The 23,018-nt window shown below is 31.3% G+C and overlaps 1 protein-coding gene across 5 annotated transcripts in view; it reads left to right on the forward strand.

Annotated features, from left to right (window-relative positions):
- LOC143079699 (uncharacterized) overlaps nt 1-23,018 on the forward strand; it is a 123,381-nt gene that overhangs the window by 50,566 nt on the left and 49,797 nt on the right. For 4 of the 5 annotated variants that reach the window (XM_076255202.1, XM_076255201.1, XM_076255200.1 and 1 more), the window contains exons 11-15: nt 197-489; nt 12,623-12,689; nt 13,861-13,896; nt 15,213-15,287; nt 16,762-16,857. In XM_076255202.1, coding sequence (XP_076111317.1) covers nt 197-489; nt 12,623-12,689; nt 13,861-13,896; nt 15,213-15,287; nt 16,762-16,857 — 567 coding nt within the window. Of the gene's footprint in view, nt 1-196; nt 490-6,034; nt 6,100-12,622; nt 12,690-13,860; nt 13,897-15,212; nt 15,288-16,761; nt 16,858-23,018 lie in introns of those variants that run through there. The other variant, XM_076255203.1, reaches the window with a different exon arrangement.

The following is a 23,018-nucleotide window of genomic DNA, read 5'->3' on the forward strand; positions in this document are numbered from 1 at the left end:
TTGGCAGGAGTCTCTCTCTCTCTCTCTCTCTCTCTCTCTATATATATATATAATACAGTAAAGCAACATCATTTGATAAGGGTCTATAGGGTAGTGCAACATTTGAGTTTTAAAATCAGTGGATAACATTTGTTTATTGTCAGACAGCTTTAAGTCAATGGAAGTTACAGTTTTGTAATATTTAAATTTGATACAGGGTTACTACCGTTACTCTCAAGCATTCTATCACACTGGAAAAATTGACATGGCTATTGCCATCAACAAGAAGGGCATGAGAATATGTGAAAAGACAAAAAATAATGATAAGATGCTGAGTGAGCTGAAAGATCAAGGACAGAAACTTCAGTTTCAGAAGGATGGTGTTGCCAGTGATGAAGTTTTACACCAAATGATCAAAAATAACCGTATGGACGACAGTGTTCCTGAACAAATAAGGAATTTTCCAGGATGTACTGTTATAAATATAGAATCGGCCATGTCACAATGGAGGTAAGTATAAACATGTTATTGTTGTTGTGAACTTGTAGGTTTTATTTTTACAGTTCTCTATGGGCTACAAATTCCTTTCAACCCCCCCCCCCCCCCCCCTAAATAAAGTCTCATTTTGAAAGGTTTTTTAGGTTGAATCATAGGACTAAGGCCCTGTTAGTATTTTCACTATGGTATGAAGGATTTAGACATTGACCACTATGAAGACGCCTCTACCTTTTTTCTCTATTGATGCATTCATGTCTTTATTAAGAGATAGGTAAGATTAATTCAATAGGATTGGATATCTATACATGTACTTTTAACGAAAGAGACAGGTTGCATTGAGCTGCAACTCCTTTGAAACCATACAAAGTCGGAAATATTTGTGATATGACGTATAAATGTAGTGTTTTGTAATTGCTAAATTTGTCTTTGAAATAATCTTTTTTCCACAGAAAATATCCATAATTGGGGACTGTTATCGATCCGTGTTTTATACGCTTACGCCAATGCTCAGACAATGTACTGCCAGTTCAATTTTAAAAGTCTTTAGTTGTTAATTTCTGTGTCATAAATGTGTCAAAGAGACAACAACCCGACCCCAGAAAAAGCAACAGCAGAAGGTCACCAACAGGTCTTCAATGTAGCGAGAAATTCCCGCACCCGGAGGCGTCCTTCAGCTGGCCCCTAAACAAATATATACTAGTTCAGTGATAATGAACGCCATACTAATTTACAAATTGTACACAAGAAACTAAAATTAAAATAATACAAGACTAACAAAGGCCAGAGGCTCCTGACTTGGGACAGGCGCAAAAATGCGGCGGGTTTAAATTTGTTTATGAGATCTCAACCCTCCCCTATCTTATCACTATTTAGAAATCTGTTACATTTGACCTGAGAATCTGCACCTCTTGAACTATTGACTTCATACAACAATCACTTTTCCATTATGGCTTAAGATGTTTTCTATTATGATGTCAAAGTTTTACGAATACCTTTGTGATGTTCAGTATTGGCGGACAAATAGCGATAAGGAAGTACACCACTAATTCATGGTCCCATTGCTTTCTATGTTAAATTCCTCCATTTCAAGTAGGCACACCTCTTTTATTTTAAGTTCAAATAAAGTGGCAATCATTACATGTCAAAGCAACACTTTATGCTGTCTTGTACTGAAAAAATCAACTTACCTTTAATGGCATATAAGAAAGAAGTGGTTCCCGGAACTTCGGATGTACCAAAACAGGTACTTCAGATCTGACAAACAGACAAAATGTAACCTCTTTTTAAAATTTGGTGCATTTTTTTTTTAAAAAGTCCAAAAGTGTTCTACAGTGATCACCAGTCCTTCAGCTTTCATTTGATGCCAAAAATACCTAAATATCTTCCATATTTTGAAAGTTACACTCATGTGTAGGAATAGTTTGTGTTAAATATGTACTACTTTCTGGTATGTGCTTTCTGGCTGGGCCCAAATTAGTGGTGTTACACCATAAGGTGTATGTAACTATCAAACTGAATCCAAATGAAGCATTTTAAAGCAACTGTACATTGTAGGTCACAATATGGCCTTCAACTTCAGTTAACAATATCATAGCACAGCATAACAGGGGTAGCAATCTGTTATGGATTTTATTGATATTTTTAGAAAAGATTATTTTACCATGTCAGTTAGTTTACATATTGGAAAATGTGTGCTGGTCTTGTATTTCATTTGAGTTATTAGGTTATACACTTGGAATAATAAAAAACACATAGAAAATAGACTAGTCTACATGTGCTCTCATATATTTGTTGAATTTCAATGATGTGATAGATTTATGAGTGTACTTATTTAAGATTTGTAAATACATTGAAATTGTTTAGACAGTCCGAACATATTGAGATATATTTAAGTTTTTTGTAAGTTCATCTGCCCTTGTGGATAATACCAACATATTTAACCCTGCTTTCCAAATTGTTTATCAACAAGAGGATTGGAGGATATAGATGTGTGCTAGTAAAAAATTGTTAACTCCACCACATTTTGTGCTTGTACCAAGTCAGATTATTAGGACAACATGGTTTTGGTTGTTGTTTTGTCTCAGCTCAGCAGTGTGAATAGTTTCTGGAGGAGTTATAAGTTGATGTGATCTGTTGTTATGTCCACAATTTTTGTTGCACACATTTTTTGTAGATTTCATGGGTATGATTGTAACACAAATTTGTTAAATAGGAAATTCATACTTTGTTCAAAGCAACTTAAATTTTCTTCCAACCACCAAAATTGGTACATTTTTTACCAAAAAGAAATAAATGCTTACACAGTAAATAAAATAAGCACATGAGTATCAATTTGATGTATTATGTTGAACAGTTGGAGACATTGCCACTGATGAATCCATCTTTTCCAGATGATAATTACATTTACACATATCTTCACACCTTTATTCTTGTTTATTATGAAGACAAAAAAAGCAGTTTAAGACAGTTTCTGATATTTGTTTCAATGTATTGAGAAAAAAGTTGACATATTTGTATAAGGTTTGTTTTATCTTTATTATACGAAATTTTGAAATACCACATTTACAAAATTTGAAAGTTCTTTCGAAATTCAATAACAATAAATTTGCAAATTAATTTTTGTCATATTATGAAAAGTGTTGTTTCTTTTTAGCTCACCTGGCCCAAAGGGCCAAGTGAGCTTTTCCCATCACTTGGCGTCCGGCGTCCGGCGTCGTTAACTTTTACAAAAATCTTCTCCTCTGAAACTACTGGACCAAATTTAACCAAACTTGGCCACAATCATCATTGGGTATCTAGTTTAAAAATTGTGTCCGGTGACCCGCCAAAATAACCAAGATGGCCGCCATGGCTAAAAATAGAGCATAGGGATAAAATGCAGTTTTTGGCTTATAACTCAAAAACCAAAGCATTTAGAGCAAATCTGACTGGGGTAAAATTGTTTATTAGGTCAAGATCTATCTGCCCTGAAATTTTCATATGAATGAGACAATGGGTTGTTGGGTTGCTGCCCCTGAATTGGTATTTTTAAGGAAATTTTGTCCGTTTTTGGTTATTATCTTGAAAACTATTATAGATAGAGATAAACTGTAAACAGCAATTATGTTCAGAAAAGTAAGATCTACAAATAAGTAAACATGATCAAAATGGTCAGTTGACCCCTTAAGGAGTTATTGCCCTTAATAGTCATTTTTTACCAATTTTTCATAAATTTTTGTTATCTTTTACAAAAATCTTTTCCTCTGAAACTGCTGGACCAAAATTAACGAAACTTTACCAAAATCATTATTATGGTATCTAGTTTAAAAATTGTGTACGGTGATCTGGCCAACCAACCAAGATGGCCGCCATGGCTAAAAATAGAATATAAGGGTAAAATGTAGATTTTGGCTTATAACTCTGAAACCAAAGCATTTAAAGCAAATCTTACATGGGGTTCACTTGTTTATCTTGTAAATATCTATCTGCCCTGAAATTTTGAGATGAATTGGACAACTGGTTGTTGGGTTGCTGCCCCCCAATTGGTAATTTTTAAAGAAATTTAGCTGTTTTTGGTTATTATCTTGAATACTATTATAGATAGAGATAAATTGTAAACAGCAATAATGTTCAGCAAATTAAGATCTACAAATAAGTCAAAATTACCAAAATGGTCAGTTGACCCCTTAAGGAGTTATTGCCCTTTATAGTCATTTTTTAACAATTTTCATTAATTTGGTAAATTCTGTTAAGTTTAACAAAGTGTTTTCCTCTGTAACTAAAGGGCCAAGTTCATTACAGATAGAGAAAATTGTATGTTACAAGAATGATCAGTAAAGTATGATCTACAAACACATCACCATCACCAAAACACAATTTTTTGATGAATCCATCTGTTTCATTTGTTTAATATGCACATAAATCAAGGTGAGCGACACAGGCTCTTGAGAGCCTCTAGTTATTTTTTTTACTGTGACAATTATAGATTATCATTGGTCTGATTTTCTCGCTTGAGCCACCACAGCGAAAGTGAGAAAAGGAATCGAGGAAATGACCAATGATAATCTATATATCACTATTTTACCTATGACGACTTTGTTAATTTTATTGACAACAGGCATATGCGCCCTTAGTTTCTAGAGATAATTTTTCGTATCACTCTACTGTGCTGAGAAAGGAAATTATCAGTCAATGAGATAAAAGGAAAATTTCTAAAATGGGGATAATAAATGATATAGATGTATAATGTATGTTGATTTTTTTATTGTCCCCAGCATGTTGAGTAAAAGGGGACATAGTATTACCAGACTTTTGATAGTCCATCAGTCCGTTATTCTGGTTTATATGATCAGTAGGTCTTGGATAATATCCAAAATCAGTGTCAATTTTTTCAAAGAACTATGCCCCATGGAAATATATACTTTATTAAAAATTGTAATGTAAGAGCCCTGAAGCATATATTTTTCGAAAGATTGTTATGAATTTTATATCTAAGGTTAACATCAGCAATGTCTCAGGCAAGTTAAAAAATCGGCGCCAATCAATTATTATTTTAGGAGTAATGTCTTTATGAAATGTAAATTCTATAGAAAGTTGCATTGTAAGACCTATCACATGTAAAATTCTTGCCATATATTTATAAAATGTTTATGAAAAACTTATATCAGAAATGCCTTGGACAAAAATGTTTGAAAATCAGTGCTGATCCATATTTAAGATGAGTCATGCTCCTTAAAAATATTGATTCATATATGGAAAATTGCAACGTAGTTACTCAAAATATAAGAATTGAGGTCATTTGGAAAAATGAAATTGTAAGCTAGTGTGACGGTCCTTGATTTTGTTTATATATATATGTCACCATATAATGATAACTACAAGGTATATAAGCCAGGTAAGGTATCAAAGACCAGATCAATACAAAGGATTCTCTGCTATTTAATCTTAGTCATCATTCTCTAAAACTTACATAAACATATAATTTATATCATAATAACATTGAAGTTGGGTTCAGTTTTGTCAAATGAGGATGATATATACCATGACAAGTGATCCAAAATAGCTATTTGATAAATTGTTTTTTGTTGGCATAGATATGAGCAATAGCCTTAAAATAAAAGAGTTTGATATTTTTATCATTTTCCATTTATTCATTTTATTTGATTTCAAATATTTATGAAAATGTTAAAATTTATGTACTGGTAAATGAAATCATGTATGAGCTACAATGTATCCAAATGCAAAAATATCTAGATAATGATAGGAAAAGTTTCAGAGAAATAATTTACGGTTTTGATTGAAATGACATGGTGTTATCAACTCTAATTACTTGTGTCTTATTTCTGACAAATCATATTAGCTTCCTTTCATCAATTAAATTGTATTGATTTTTTCGTAATAGCTATGATGTGACAGTGGTTAGGAAGGTTGACTAATTATCACAGTTTTTTTAGCGGGTAATTAGATTTATCACCTGATGGACAGGTGTTATTGCCCATTTTCATGTTCGCTTCTCACTTACAGTAGTGTTCATTTTAGTGAAATCGATACAGCCACCTTTTCTCTAAATTTGGTATTTTGTTTTTCACACATAATGACACTGTTTGGAGCTTATTTTTACCTTGGACATAAGAATTGTAATAGGTGAGTTCTTTGTTGTACAAAATTTAATATTTCAAGAATATAAGAAAAAAGAAAAGTAATTTTGCAACATAAATTTTACTTGTCAACCATATTGTAATTTCTTGACATAACAGACAGAATTTTAATCTTCACATTGATTTTCTATATAAAATTTTTTTTAAGGGAAAAATATATACATATTAATGTCTCCTTCATTTTTCTTGGTTTTGCCAGCGTGTATGACATACAAAAAATGATGAACAGAGAATTTTGTTAAATCAGTATATTTTTTTTTGCTATTCATTGTCTTTATTCATATATAAATGCATAATGCTTCTGTGTACTTGAAATATTAGACAAAAATCTACTAAATTCTAGGTTCATCCTATTGAACTCTGTAGGACTGGTCTTAATTTTTGTTTGAATAAATTTCACAGTAAAAATAAAATACCACAAATATCCTTGCCTTTATTTGATCTTAAAAGATAAGAATCAGGTTAAAAAAAAAATGAAAAATTAACCAATGGTACAAATTATCAGTAATAATTGCAAACAGATTATTTTGCCTCAAATAAGCTAAGTGATTTAAGGATATATATATATATATATGATTGAGAAAGTGAAATTTAAAGAGTTTTTGCTTATTTTTCAAAAACACAAATTGCCAGTTACACACCAATAAGTCTAAAAATAAGGATTTCTGTAATAGCTGACTTAACACTTATCTTTTATTTCCATTTTTTTGTGAGTATTTGAACCAAGTATTTGATTCCACCAAAATTGCTATCCCTAAAAAAGATACCCATTTCTTATCTAGATAATGTTATACAGATAATACAGTTGGGTGCAGACCAAGCATAACATAAAGTAAACGCAAGTTCACGCCACGTGCACATATTTCCTTAGTTAACTTCAATTTTCGCGTTTATTATAATTACTTTAACGCCGTCAACATGGAAATTTCTAATGTCTACCGGAGTAAACAGGCGTTTACTCTGTGTCCGTTTAGTCAGTAGTAAACGGCCGTTTACTTCAGATTTCAAAAAAATATTTTTACGTGCACTTAAAAGTAAACGGGCGTTTACTACAGATTTCATAAATTATTTTTACGTGCATTTGGAAGTAAACGCGTGTTTACTTTTCACGTTAACTGGTTAACTGATTGTGTAAATTGAAAAATAAACTTCGTGTTTATTTGAACATTTGTTTTACTAAAACGACTTTTATCTTAATATTTTACGCATATGTGTTTCAAACCAGAACTATTCAAAAACACTTTTAATTCGAAATATTAATTTTAATTAAATTACAAAAAAATCAGTTTCAATAACTTTACTGATTAGCAGATTTTCTATATTTTCTTTTTAAAAGTTACATGTACAAATATCGAGGCAGATAGAAAGGTTATCCACCACATCAGAAAAATATTTGTATATGATGGGATATAAACATCATGGTTTACGTTGCTTCGTTCCCCATTTTTAGCTGTCTCTTCGAATTCCTATATACTACAACCCTATGCATTAATATTTTAATGCATTATTTTTAATTGTAATTCACCTTGGAATGATAAGATTTAAGCTTCTGTTTTGCCAAATGTTCAAACGAGAATTGTACAGTGTATTGAAAGGGATATTAATAAAGTGTTGTATTTTTAAGTATGTACATTTGTACCATCTTGTCAATTTAGACCGACTTATTTAAAACGATTATAAATGATATTTTGGACGTCCGAAAAATATACTCGATCTGAATATGAATGAAACATTTGCCCCTGGACGTTATGCTACACACAAAATTAATCCGCCTGCATATAATATATTAACAGTATACTATTCCAAGAAGACAACTTCTCATACTTTTCATTTTAAAGTACATGAATCAGTCATGTTAGTGTTGAATGATGCAGTAAAATAGTTTTGTTTAAAATACAAACCATCAAGAAATACTGACATGAAAATATTACTGATTTACTATGTGACTTTAAGATTTACATCATAATGTGCAAATATGGCCAATTTTGGTTGATTCGGACTAATAACGTTGTTATGCAAGTCAGTCTGAAGTATGAAAACTACTGATATTTGTTTACTATTTTTAAAATATCTTGAATAAAAATTGTACATGCTGGCACTCTTAACTGATGCGAACAATTTTTTTTAGTCATAACGCTCCATTATTGCTATCATAAAATCCCTTCTAACATAAAAATATAACTTATTTACTATGCGGCTATATAGATTCACATAATAAAATGCTAATATGGTCAATTTTGGTTGATGTGGACAAATAATTTTGTTATATGAGTCAGTTTGAGGTATGAAAACTACTGATATTTGTTGACGTTTCAATATTTTGAATAAAAGGAGGACATACTGGCACTCTAAATTGATTTGAACCAAATTTTTTAGTCATTATGTGCCAAAATTTCTATAATTTATATTATACAATCCATCCTTACATGAAAATATAACTCATTTACTATGCGGCTATAAAGATTTACATAATAAAGTGCAAATATGGGCAGATTTGGTTGATGCAGACAAATAATTTTGTTATATGAGTCAGTTTGAGGTATGAAAACTACTGATATTTGTTGACGTTTCAATATTTTGAATAAAAGGAGGACATACTGGCACTCTAAATTGATTTGAACCAAATTTTTTATTCATTTTGTGCCAATATTGCCATCAATTGTATTATACAATCCATCCTCACATGAAAATATAACTCATTTACTATGCGGCTATAAAGATTTACATAATAAAGTGCAAATATGGGCAGATTTGGTTGATGCAGACAAATAATTTTGTTATATGAGTCAGTTTGGGGTATTAAAACTACTGAAATTTTTTTGACGATTAAATATTTTGAATATGAAGAAGACATGCTGGCACTCTGAATTGTTGCGTACAAAATTTTTTAGTCATTATGTGCCAAAATTGCTATAATTTATATTATACAATCCATCTTACATGAAAATATAACTCATTTACTATGTGGCTATAAAGATTTACATAATAAGGTGAAAATGTGGTCAGGTTTGGTTGATGCAGACAAATCATTTTGTTATACGAGTCATACTGAGGTATGAAAACTACTGAAATTTGTTCACGATTCAATATTTTGAATAAAAGGAGGGCATACTGGCACTCTAAATTGATGCGAACAAAATTTTTTAGTCATTATGTGCCAATATTGCCATCATTTGTATTATACAATCCATCCTTACATGAAAATATAACTCATTTACTATGCGGCTATAAAGATTTACATAATAAAGTGCAAATATGAGCAGTTTTGGTTGATGCGGACAAATAATTTTGTTATATATGAGTCAGTTTGGGGTTTTAAAACTACTGAAAGTTGTTAACGGTTGAATATTTTGAATAAAAATAGTACGGACATGCTGGTTCCAATATTTATATCAATTGTTTTATGCGGTCCATAAGGACATAAAACATATAACTGAATTACTACGCTGCTGTATAGATAACTTGATAAAGGGCAAATATGGTCAGTTTTGGTTAATGATATCGAATAATTTTCTTTAACGAGTCATCCTGAGTAAGCCTGTCTGAGATGTGAAAACTGTTTGATTTTGGTGATGATTAAATCAATTTAATAAAAGGACATACTTGAACTATATTTTGGTGAAGAAAAAGAAATTTACTATGAATAATTTTGATTAAATTTATCAAAGAAGTGTGATAACATTATTAATTAACTGTAATCGTCAACATGTCAATCAAATTGATATTTTAGGTCAGTGTATCCAGGATACGATGACTATCTGCGTTAACGCGCGTTTACTACAAACAGTAAACGTGCGTTTACTATTAACGAAAATAGAAGATGCACATTCTTTTACTCAGAAGTAAACGCGAAAGTAAACGACCGTTTACTCTTTACAAAATTAGAAGACGCTGTTTTTGCGCGGAGGTAAACGCGAAAGTAAACACCCGTTTACTTTTTATGTCTACTGAAATTTCAGAGCTAACGCACATAAACGTGGCGTTAACATGAAGTGCACTCAAGTAAACGCCGCGTTTACTTTTTATACGACCGCAAAAATTTAAATTTTTCGTCGTATATTGCTATCACGTTGGCGTCGTCGTCCTGCGTCGTCTTGCGTCGTCGTCGTCGTCGTCCGAATACTTTTAGTTTTCGCACTCTAACTTTAGTAAAAGTGAATAGAAATCTATGAAATTTTAACACAAGGTTTATAACCACAAAAGGAAGGTTGGGATTGATTTTGGGAGTTTTGGTCCCAAAATTTTAGGAATTAGGGGCCAAAAAGGGCCCAAATAAGCATTTTCTTGGTTTTCGCACTATAACTTTAGTTTAAGTAAATAGAAATCTATGAAATTTTGACACAAGGTTTATGACCACAAAAGGAAGGTTGGGATTGATTTTGGGAGTTTTAGTTCAAACAGTTTAGGAATTAGGGGCCAAAAAAGGGCCCAAATAAGCATTATTCTTGGTTTTCGCACAATAACTTTAGTATAAGTAAATAGAAATCAATGAAATTTAAACACAAGGTTTATGACCACAAAAGGAAGGTTGGGATGATTTTGGGAGTTGAGGTGTGAACAGTTTAGGAATTAGGGGCCAAAAAGGGGCCAAGTAAGCATTATTCTTGGTTTTCGCACCATAACTTTAGTATAAGTAAATAGAAATCTTTGAAATTTGAACACAAGGTTTATGACCATAAAAGGAAGGTTGGGTTTGATTTTGGGAGTTTTGGTCCCAACAGGTTTTTAGGAATAAGGGGCCCAAAGGGTCCAAAATTGAACTTTGTTTGATTTCATCAAAAATTGAATAGTTGGGGTTCTTTGATATGCCGGATCTAACTGTGTATGTAGATTCTTAATTTTTGGTCCCGTTTTCCAATTGGTCTACATTAAGGTCCAAAGGGTCCAAAATTAAACTTAGTTTGATTTTAATAAAAATTGAATCCTTGGGGTTCTTTGATATGCTGAATCTAAAAATGTACTTAGATTTTTGATTATTGGCCCAGTTTTCAAGTTGGTCCAAATCGGGGTCCAAAATTAAACTTTGTTTGATTTAATCAAAAATTGAATAATTGGGGTTCTTTGATATGCCAAATCTAACTGTCTATGTAGATTCTTAATTTTTAGTCCCGTTTTCAAATTGGTCTACATTAAATACCAAAGGGTCCAAAATTAAACTAAGTTTGATTTTAATAAAAATTGAATTCTTTGGCTTTTTTGATATGCTGAATTTAATCATGTACTTAGATTTTTGATTATGGGCCCAGTTTTCAAGTTGGTTCAAATCAGGATCCAAAATTATTATATTAAGTATTGTGCAATAGCAAGAAATTTTCAATTGCACAGTATTCAGCAATAGCAAGAAATCTTCAATTGCACAGTATTGTGCAATAGCAAGAAATCTTCAATTGCACAGTATTGTGCAATAGCAAGAAATCTTCAATTGCACAGTATTGTGCAATAGCAAATATTTTCAATTGATTGGAGTTATCTTTCTTTGTCCAGAATAGTAGTTGAATCAACTTAAATCATTGTTTTATACAATGCACAATGTATATTCACTTTTACTACCAACTGATAAATTAAAACACTCTTTACCATTCAGTGATAACAAGCACTTTTTGTTACATTTTAATATTTTATGATGTATTTAAATGAGTAGTTATTGTTGCAAACTCCATTAGAAATTTGAATTGAGATCAGTTTTGAAAAAAGGGAATTGGGGATGTGAAAAAAAAAATGGTGGGGGGGGGGGGGGGGTTAATTTTTCTCATTTCAGATTTCATAAATAAAAAGAAAATTTCTTCAAACATTTTTTTGAGAGGATTAATATTCAACAGCATAGTGATTGCTCAAAGACAAAAAAATTATTTTAAGTTCATTAGACCACATTCATTCTGTGTCCAAAACCTATGCTGTGTCAACTATTTAATCACAATCCAAATTTAGAGCTGAATCCAGCTTGAATGTTGTGTCCATACTTGCCCCAACCGTTCAGGGTTCAACCTATGCGGTCGTATAAAGCTGCACCCTGCAGAGCATCTGGTTCAGCCTGTCTACATGTAATGCTTGGTCTGCACCCAACTGTAGCTATGATACATTGTGTTAATGACCATTAAATCCTAGATTGAAAAAGACTTGAATAGATATTTAAAAAGTAGTAATGATCATCAATACAAGACCTACCAAATGCCTTTAAATAAAAACTACAAATAATTGACATAATTGTTTGCATAATAGGAAAAATATATGGGAGCCTCTTGTGCAATCATTTTGAACCATATTTGAAAATATTCTGAAACTGAGAACTTGAAAACAAAATGGTGTGTATGCTTGTAAATGAAATAGGAGTTGGAAATATAATCGAGAGCCATCTGATCAATACATAATATGGACATTTATAGGAGTTGCTAATTTGTTGAATGATGTCTATTATTACATATGTAAAATGTATTCAGGTAGCATTACAAGCTTTATACAATGTACATCCATATTGATGATTTAAGTATGATATAACCATTTTCTTTCAGTCAAAAAAGATTCAGTCAAGACCCTTCAGTTCTATTGTCCAGTGATGACCATGATTCAAGTGAAGAGGTAGGTACGAAATACATGTCTTGTTATTGTCTAATGGAGCTGTATTAACAGAATTAAGCTAAAACTATTTCTTTCAAAACCTGTGTGTAAAATGGTCAATTTTGGTCAAATTTATTGATTTCAATGTTTATTACATCATTACAAGTGACATTTCTGCACAAAAGTGTCCAGATTACTATTATACCAACTTGTTTTGCCTGTCAATAAAATTAACATTATTTTAAAAGACCTGAGTAGTTATACTGCTTTAGGATTTCAGATAAAAAAGAATTTCTCTTTATACATTTTTGTACCTCCTGCAGTGCCTATTAATGTTTTAGTCCCCTGAATGAACAGTTTGGAGGGGATTTAGAAACATTGGGTGTCCATCCAATCTTAATGCCCACACTCGTACATTTTTTGCCAGATTTTTATAATACTTGATTTATATCAGCAATGTCTTGGACAAGTTCAAAATCAGAGCTAATCAACTATTTGAAAATATTTTGTCCCTGGAAATATTGATTATATGGAAAATTGCATTGTTAGTGGTCTCATGTGTACAATTTTTGCCAAAAATTTATCAAATTTATATAAAAGGTTTATTTTGAGGCAATGTTTTGGACAAAATAAAAAACCAGGGTCCATCAAATATTTGTAAAAGAGTTGTGCCCCTTAGAAAAATTAGCTATATCGGAAATGGCTTTTTTTTGCGCTCTCAAGCCTTCAAAACAAAAAAAGTTTCTTTTAGTTATTGCTTTTTGATAGATGAAACATGTGCAATGTGGGGAATATTGGAACTTTGTTCATTTATTTACCCATGGTTTACCATGGAATATAAATTTTGAATAGAACGGTGGTACAGAATATACAGAAAAATTGTTTTGCTATATAAATCAAAATGTAAGAATCAGATTGCTATCAAAAATTTTAAGATTTGAATTAAGACTCGAGCCTTATTCTGCATGCTTTTTTGACAATTTTAATCCAGAAAAAAAATTTCGTTTGAGAACTTTAAAGATTTTGAAAGATACAGCTAAATAGAAGTCTTATTTTGCTTTGATAAAAATTCCACATTGAATGAATAATTTTTTTTTCCATCAAAAGGATTGCATATTTATTGCCATAATTGCTACAGATAATTTATTCATTTTGTAGAAATAAAGATGTTGTATATTTTTACTTTTAACAGGAATCAGTATTAGTACCATACAGTGAAGCAAAGAAGGTAGTTTACATTTACAATCTTAGATTCCCCTTAAAAAATCTCTACCTACTATTAGTTTCTAGTAATAGTTCCAACTATTACATATTCAGTGTTCCATTTGCTTTTAGTACACTTGCTAATACAATTTCTTTGATATTGGTTGTCCCTTGTATGTCTTGATTTTGTTTTATTGGCAATGCTGACCCGTTTGACACCTGACTTAGGAACAAAAAATCTACAGGCATCTGGTCAATTCAGCATGGTGGTTACTTATATAATTAAAAGGATGATGAAGTGCTGTGGATTCATTATTATTTGTTGGATACCAATTTTTCATTGGATTTGTGTGTTCAGGTTAATATTTGATCTTCAATGCTCTTCAACTTTGTACTTGTATGGATTTCTAACTATTTTGATCTGAGCATCACTGATTAGTCTTATGTAGACGAAACACACGTCTAGCGTATTGAATGTTCAAGTTCTGTAATAATGGCCCGAGTTTGTCTGTAATGTCTCCTGGCAATGCAAAGGGATGTAATGAATAAAAACATGACCATCAACATTGCAAAACACAGCAACTAGAGAAAAACTGATCAGGTTAAAAAAAGAACAGAAAACAAGTTTTATATACTAAAGATAATGGAAAAATCTGTTTTGGAGCTGAAATATTTATTTAATTTTTTGGGCATTTTCTTGCTATTGTTTCAAACACTATATGAGCTTATTTAAAAGTATTAATTGCAAAAAGGATCTGCAAAAGAAGTATCTATCACAAAAAATTGGAGAAAAATCTATGAACTTGTATTGGAATTATTGTTCTTGAAATATATTTTGTTTGCAGTTTTTGGCCATTATCGTAAAAATATGGGAGCTTGATTAAAAAGTGTAAATTTCAAAAATGATTTGACTGACAATACTTATTCTTATTCAGTATGAAATTCTGAAAAGCCTTTCTGCCTGTTTTTGAGTGATTGCCCCTAAAATATACATTTTTTCAAACTTTAATTTGAAAACTATAAGAACTAGGTTAATAGTATAAACTATAAAATGGTTAGCAGGACAAGTTCTGTCTACTCTGAAGATTTGAAACCCTGGTTTGGCGCATTGCTTCTGAAATCTTGGTTTTTACTGGGTTTTTTTTAAGTTCGCAATTATCTAACAAATTAAAGGTGCTAGTTATAACATTTAAATTGCAAAATTGATCAACAACACAAAGAATAACTAAAGTATGAGCATATAAAAGTTGTTTTCCTCTTTTTCATGTATTTTTTATACATTTATCAATTAAAGCCTGTTAATAACTTTCAAGTTTACACGGCATAGTTTCTGTTTTGTAGAAAATAGTTGAATCGAGGAAGCAAGCCAAAGATCCAGAAGTGGAAAAATTACATCTAAATAAAACTCAAGGAAAGGTATGCAAGTGGTTCTAAAAATTTTAAATATTTTTGTCGGGAATGTTGAATAGAAAACAACTAATGTACAATCTTATTTACACAGTATTTCAGTTGTAATAATGAGTTTACTAATTTGCAATTTTCTAAACTGTTGATATGTGGTTTCTTTGTATGGAAAAGAAAGTCCTCTTTCTTTGAAATTGTTAGATATTTAAGCACCTAAAATCCCCTATTAACTCTACCTTCGAATCTATATAAGAATTTTGAAAGGTTTCAACAGCAGAAAATTGAACGGAGCCTTCTAAAGGAAGCATGGACACTGGTATTTAAATCTGTTTGTAGAAAATTGGTACTTTGTAGAACATTTTCTTATATCCACAAAGTCTACCAAATCTGGTAGCCCACAAATAACAGTGAATTCTCAGTATATAAATAATGCATAAAGATGTTGTATGATTGTCAACATGGTCAATGAGACAACCATACATTGAAGATTTGAGGACAAGGATGTAAAAAACTACAGACCACTATAGTCTTACACAATGAGAAAAACTCATACAATATATGGTTAGATTGGAAGTACAAATTTTGTTAATGCTTTATTAAATAATACGATTAAACTGCATGTGTCATACTGGTGACGTCGTCCTGGTCATGATCTATATTGCTTTTCGGCCCGGTCCAATACTGAAAAAGGATTCATTGCCAGTCCGTATTGGAAATATTGGCCCTATATTTACATTTGATGTATGTAATACAGCATTCAGAACAAGTCTGTATTGAAAAAGTTGGATTACTTAATAAAAGTGTTATGTACTTTCTGTTTCTGTATTGGCCATTGTATAGATTCTTGGTCAGCTGTATTGGCCCTCGACTCTACAGGCCAATACAGCAAACCTTTAATCTATACCAGTGCCAACACAGAAACAGCCAGTTAATAACACTAAACTTTTAACCTGGCTTATCCAGTGTTTGCATTGTTGAAAAGAGATCATTCCATTATATAGATGATATATAGGCAGGTCAGACCAGAACTATATGAGTACCTTTACTATCGACTTGTGAGTCACAGGAAGATCCCTAAAATATCCTTGTGAGGAATTTGTAGGTTAAATGAATAAATTATTGACATGCTGCAAGACGAAAAAAAAAATAAATATTAAGGGTATCGTTTATAAAAGATCTTGTAAAACTATTATCCATCCATGTTTATTTATGTTAATTTTGCAATTTAGTATATGCGTTTCATATTTCTTTTTTATCCTTAATCTTAAGTTTCATATTAGGCTGACTTAATTTTAAGACTCGTGCTTACAAATCTGGTATGATTAGCTGAAATCCAGTAGGTTGTATTGTCAATGTTGATATTCTGTAAACCATAACTTATTGTATTAAAGGTAAATAATAAATATTCCTTTAGACATCTGCAATCAATTACAGCAACCAAAAATCAATGTAATTCTCTCTAAATCAGCTCCGTGTATAATTACAGAAGTCACAGAAAGGACGGAAAGTTAATCAGACAGGTGAAAGGCAAACCAAACCTGTAGCTACAGAGCCAACACCTATACCTGTTCAAGAAAAAGTGGTAAGCTTTATAATTACTTGATGTCACCATTTTGTTGATGCTTAAAGCCAATTAACTTACTCTATTTGTATAAAAAAACATGGTAAAAGACTCTAATGACTCAAAATATTTATGGAAATGCCTTCATAGCCTGAACCCTAAGTTTAAAAAATCCCCACATGAGTTAGCTACAGATGAGAACAATACAACAACAAATGATAAAAAAATCTATATCAGGAGCCTGTAATTCAGTGGTTGTTTGTTTATGTGTTACATATTTGTTTTTCGTTCATTTTTTTACATAAATGAGGCTGTTAGTCTTCTCGTTTGAATTGTTTTACATTGTCTTATCGGGGCCTATTATAGCTGACTATGCGGTATGGGCTTTGCTCATTGTTGAAGGCCGTATGGTGACCTATAGTTGTTAATGTCTGTGTCATTTTGGTCTTTTGTGGATAGTTGTCTCATTGGCAATCATATCACATCTTCTTTTTTATATAGCAGATACTTTTAATAACTTTTTTACTTCCTGTACTGAAGAACTAAGAGAGCAAAGGGACATTACATCTGTTGACAAGGTAGATTTCAATAATCTTAGAACATTCATTAAAAATCAATTAAAACAACAAAAACATGAGAAATTTACCATACCACCAATAAAGATTAATGAGCTATTTGATGAGTTAATTAAACTTGATGTAAATAAATCATCAGGAACTGATAATATTGGAACCCAAATCCTTAAAATAAGTGCCCCATGTATTGCCTCTCCTCTCACATATATATTCAACAGAATGATAGATACTGGTATCTATCCTTCATTACTGAAAAATGCTAAGGTAACACCAGTTTACAAAGATGGTGATAAGGTTTTAGCAACACATTATAGACCAATTTCTGTACTTCCATCTTTATCAAAAGTATTAGAAAGGCATGTCTCAAATAACATGTATAAGTACTTGTCTAAATTTAAACTTTTACATCCTACACAATCAGGTTTTAGGCCACATCATTCTTGTCAAACTGCACTTATTGATATCATTGACAAATGGCTGCAAGAAATGAATGATGGTAATCTAAACTTAGCAATACTGTTAGACTTTAAAAAAGCATTTGATCTTGACATTCTTTGCTTAAAGCTTGCTATTTACGGATTCAGTGAGTCTGCAGTAGGTTTTTTCAGGTCATACCTAAGTAATAGAACACAGCAAGTAAACAGTTGCAATGTTAATTCTGATAAAAAAGATGTGAAATTTGGTGTCCTCCAAGGATCTATACTAGGTCCTCTATTATTTGTCTTATTTATAAATGACCTTCCCCTTTGCATTAAAAATTGTAAAACAGACTTGTATGCTGATGATACTACTCTTCATAAATCCGGGAAAAGTATAGAAGATTTACATGATGATGTTCAAGAAGATTTATGCAAAGTTGAAGAATGGTGCAAAATGAATCATATGTTCATCAGTACCAAAAAACTAAATTTTTGGTTACTGGAACAAGTCAGAAGTTATCAACCCAATCTTTTCAACCAAATTTAGTAATAAATTCAGAAACACTACAAAATTCATCATGTGAGAAATTATTAGGTGTTAAAATTGACAGCACGCTTAGCTAGAAAAATCAAATTGATCAAATTTGCCCTAGCATTTCATCAAAAATATACCTTCTTTCTAAATTAAAGAAATTTTAGATATTAATGCCAGGAAAGCATATTATAATGGGTATATTCTGCCTCTCATCGATTACTGCTGTATTGTTTGGGGAGAATGTAAAAATGAAGGGATAGTAAGAAATTAAGAATATTAAAACTTCAAAAAAGAGCAGCAAGATTAATTCTTGATGCAGACCCATTATCCCCATCAGCCCCCTTATTTAAAGAACTTGGATGGATGACAGTAGAAAACAGAATCAAATACCACAAATATTTATTGCTATTTAAATGTATGCGGAAAGAAGCACCACAGTACCTATTTCAAAAGTTTCACCTTATATCTGTTAATAATCCTTATGCCTTAAGGGGTGTTACTCAAGGTAATTTGATAGTTCCAAAGCCAAAAACTGAACTGTTTAAAAAATCTGTTGCTTATTCTGGACCAGTTTTATGGAACGGACTACCATATGAAATGCGTAAAGTGCAAAACACTTATTCTTTTAAACAAATTATAGAACAATACTCGAGACAGTCCCAATATTCAGTCTGAAATGATTGCAACTATTATATCTTTTAATCATGGTACACGTACACTGAGCTATTATGTCTATACAATTGTGTTTATAGGTTGTATGTTTGCTTTTTTCTCATATTATTATTATTTAATTTTTTTTAAATTTTTTTTACTTGTATTGTATACATGTATATGAGGGCCTCAGGGAAGATTAGTAATTGTAACTAACTCTTTAGATAAAGAATTTATTACTATTATTATTATTATTATTATTATTATTATTATTATTATTATTATTGACACTGAGCTACAAAGGGAAACTTAAATGACTGAAATTTGTTTTATAAGTTTTTATACGACCGCAAAATTTGAAAAATTTTTCGTCGTATATTGCTATCACGTTGGCGTCGTCGTCGTCGTCCGAATACTTTTAGTTTTCGCACTCTAACTTAAGTAAAAGTGAATGGAAATCTATGAAATTTTAACACAAGGTTTATGACCACAAAAGGAAGGTTGGTATTGATTTTGGGAGTTTTGGTCCCAACATTTTAGGAATTAGGGGCCAAAAAGGGCCCAAATAAGCATTTTCTTGGTTTTCGCACTATAACTTTAGTTTAAGTTAATAGAAATCTATGAAATTTTGACACAAGGTTTATGACCACAAAAGAACGGTTGGGATTGATTTTGGGAGTTTTGGTTTCAACAGTTTAGGAATTAGGGGCCAAAAAAGGGCCCAAATAAGCATTATTCTTGGTTTTCGCACAATAACTTTAGTTTATGTAAATAGAAATCAATGAAATTTAAACACAATGTTAATGACTACAAAAGGAAGGTTGGTATTGATTTTGGGAGTTTAGGTCCCAACAGTTTAGGAATTAGGGGCCAAAAAGGGACCCAAATAAGCATTTTTCTTGGTTTTTGCACCATAACGTTAGTATAAGTAAATAGAAATCTATGAAATTTAAACACAAGGTTTATGACCATAAAAGGAAGGTTGGTATTGATTTTGGGAGTTTTGGTCCCAACAGAATAAGGGGCCCAAAGGGTCCAAAATTAAACTTTGTTTGATTTCATCAAAATTGAATAATTGGGGTTCTTTGATATGCCGAATCTAACTGTCATGACTGTGTATGTAGATTCTTAACTTTTGGTCCCGTTTTCAAATTGGTCTACATTAAGGTCCAAAGGGTCCAAAATTAAACTTAGTTTGATTTTGACAAAAAATGAATCAGTTAGGTTCTTTGATATGCTGAATCTAAAAATGTACTTAGATTCTTGATTATTGGCCCAGTTTTCAAGTTGGTCCAAATCGGGGTCCAAAATTAAACTTTGTTTGATTTCATCAAAAATTGAATAAATGGGGTTCTTTGATATACCAAATCTAACTGTGTATGTAGATTCTTCATTTTTGGTCCTGTTTTCAAATTGGTCTACACTAAAGTCCAAAGTGTCCAAAATTAAACTTAGTCTGATTTTAACAAAAATTGAAATCTTGGGGTTCTTTGATATGCTGAATCCAAAAATGTACTTAGATTTTTTATTATGGGCCCAGTTTTCAAGTTGGTCCAAATCAGGATCTAAAATTATTATATTAAGTATTGTGCAATAGCAAGTCTTTTCAATTGCACAGTATTGCGCAATGGCAAGAAATATCTAATTGCACAATATTGTGAAATAGCAAATTTTTTTTTAATTAGAGTTATCTTTCTTTGTCCAGAATAGTAAGCAAGAAATATCTAATTGCAAAATATTGTGCAATAGCAAGATTTTTTTTTAATTGGAGTTATCTTTCTTTGTCCAGAATCAACTTAAATCTTTGTTATATACAATATACAATGTATATTCACTTTTTACTACCAACTGATAAATTAAAATAATCTTTACCATTCAGTGATAACAAGCAGTTTTTTTACATCTTAATATTTTATGATGTATTTAAATGAGTAGTTATTGTTGCAAACTCCATTAGAAATTTTAATTGAGATTAGTTTTGGAATAAGGGAAAGGGGGATGTGATTAAAAAAATTGGGTTCAATTTTTCTCATTTGAAATTTCATAAATAAAAAAGAAAATTTCTTCAAACATTTTTTTGAGAGGATTAATATTCAACAGCATAGTGAATTGCTCTAAGAGAAAACAAAAATTTTAAGTTCATTAGAACACATTCATTCTGTGTCAGAAACCTATGCTGTGTCAACTATTTAATCACAATCCAAATTTAGAGCTGAATCCAGCTTGAATGTTGTGTCCATACTTGCCCCAACCATTCAGGGTTCAACCTCTGCGGTCGTATAAAGCTACGCCCTGCGGAGCATCTGGTTAAAGTTTATTGAGAAAAAAAGAGGATAATTTATTTTGTATGAATATTCATGTGATAGCCTTAAATGAGCATTACTAAAAATGGTAGCATTGACAATCTTGTAAGATAGTTCACAAATTTTTTAGTTGAAACTTCATGTTTGACTTGATCATTAAAGTAGTGATCACTTTTAATTCTAAATCATTTCAATTGTAGAAAAAAAATTAAAAAATTTAGGGTACTGTCCATAAGAAGTTGTATTTTTATACGACCGCAAAAATTTTAATTTTTTGGTCGTATATTGCTATCACGTTGGCGTCGTCGTCGTCGTCGTCGTCCGAATACTTTTAGTTTTCGCACTCTAACTTTAGTAAAAGTGAATAGAAATCAATGAAATTTTAACACAAGGTTTATGACCACAAAAGGAAGGTTGGGATTGATTTTGGGAGTTTTGGTCCCAACATTTTAGGAATTAGGGGCCAAAAAGGGCCCAAATAAGCATTTTCTTGGTTTTCGCACTATAACTTTAGTTTAAGTGAATAGAAATCTATGAAATTTTGACACAAGGTTTATGACCACAAAAGGAAGGTTGGGATTGATTTTGGGAGTTTTGGTTCCAACAGTTTAGGAATTAAGGGCCAAAAAAGGGCCCAAATAAGCATTATTCTTGGTTTTCGCACAATAACTTTAGTATAAGTAAATAGAAATCAATGAAATTTTAACACAAGGTTTATGACCACAAAAGGAAGGTTGGGATTGATTTTTGGAGTTGAGGTCACAATAGTTTATGAATTAGGGGCCAAAAAGGGGCCCAAATAAGCATTATTTTTGGTTTTTGCACCATAACTTTAGTATAAGTAAATGGAAATCTATGAAATTTAAACACAAGGTTTATGACCATAAAAGGAAGGTTGGGTTTGATTTTGGGAGTTTTGGTCCTAACAGTTTAGGAATAAGGGGCCCAAAGGGTCCAAAATTGAACTTTGTGTGATTTCATCAAAAATTAAATAATTGGGGTTCTTTGATATGCCGAATCTAACTATGTAGGTAGATTCTTAATTTTTGGTCCCGTTTTCAAATTGGTCTACATTAAGGTCCAAAGGGTCCAAAATTAAACTTAGTTTGATTTTAACAAAAATTGAATCCTTGGGGTTCTTTGATATGCTGAATTTAAAAATGTACTTAGATTTTTAATTATTGGCCTAGTTTTCAAGTTGGTCCAAATGGGGGTCCAAAATGAAACTTTGTTTGATTTCATCAAAAATTGAATAAATGGGTTCTTTGATATTCCAAATCTAACTGTGTATGTAGATTCTTAATTTTTGGTCCAGTTTTCAAATTGGTCTACATTAAGGTCCAAAGGGTCCAAAATTAAACTAAGTTTGATTTTAACAAAAATTAAATTCTTGGGCTTATTTGATATGCTTTATCTAAATATGTACTTTGATTTTTGATTATGGGCCCAGTTTTCAAGTTGGTCCAAATCAGGATTCCATATCAAGTATTGTGCAATAGCAAGAAATTTTCAATTGCACAGTATTGCACAATAGCAAGAAATATCTAATTGCACAATATTGTGCAATAGCAATTAATTTTCAATTGGAGTTATCTTTCTTTGTATAGAATAGTAGTTGATAATATATGTTGGAAATTTGCCAGACATGACTATGATGTCATTTTCTATTTTTATTTGCCAATAACTTTATGTAAATAAC

This window comes from Mytilus galloprovincialis, chromosome 6, assembly GCF_965363235.1.
Source record: "Mytilus galloprovincialis chromosome 6, xbMytGall1.hap1.1, whole genome shotgun sequence".
Classification (NCBI taxonomy): domain Eukaryota; kingdom Metazoa; phylum Mollusca; class Bivalvia; order Mytilida; family Mytilidae; genus Mytilus; species Mytilus galloprovincialis.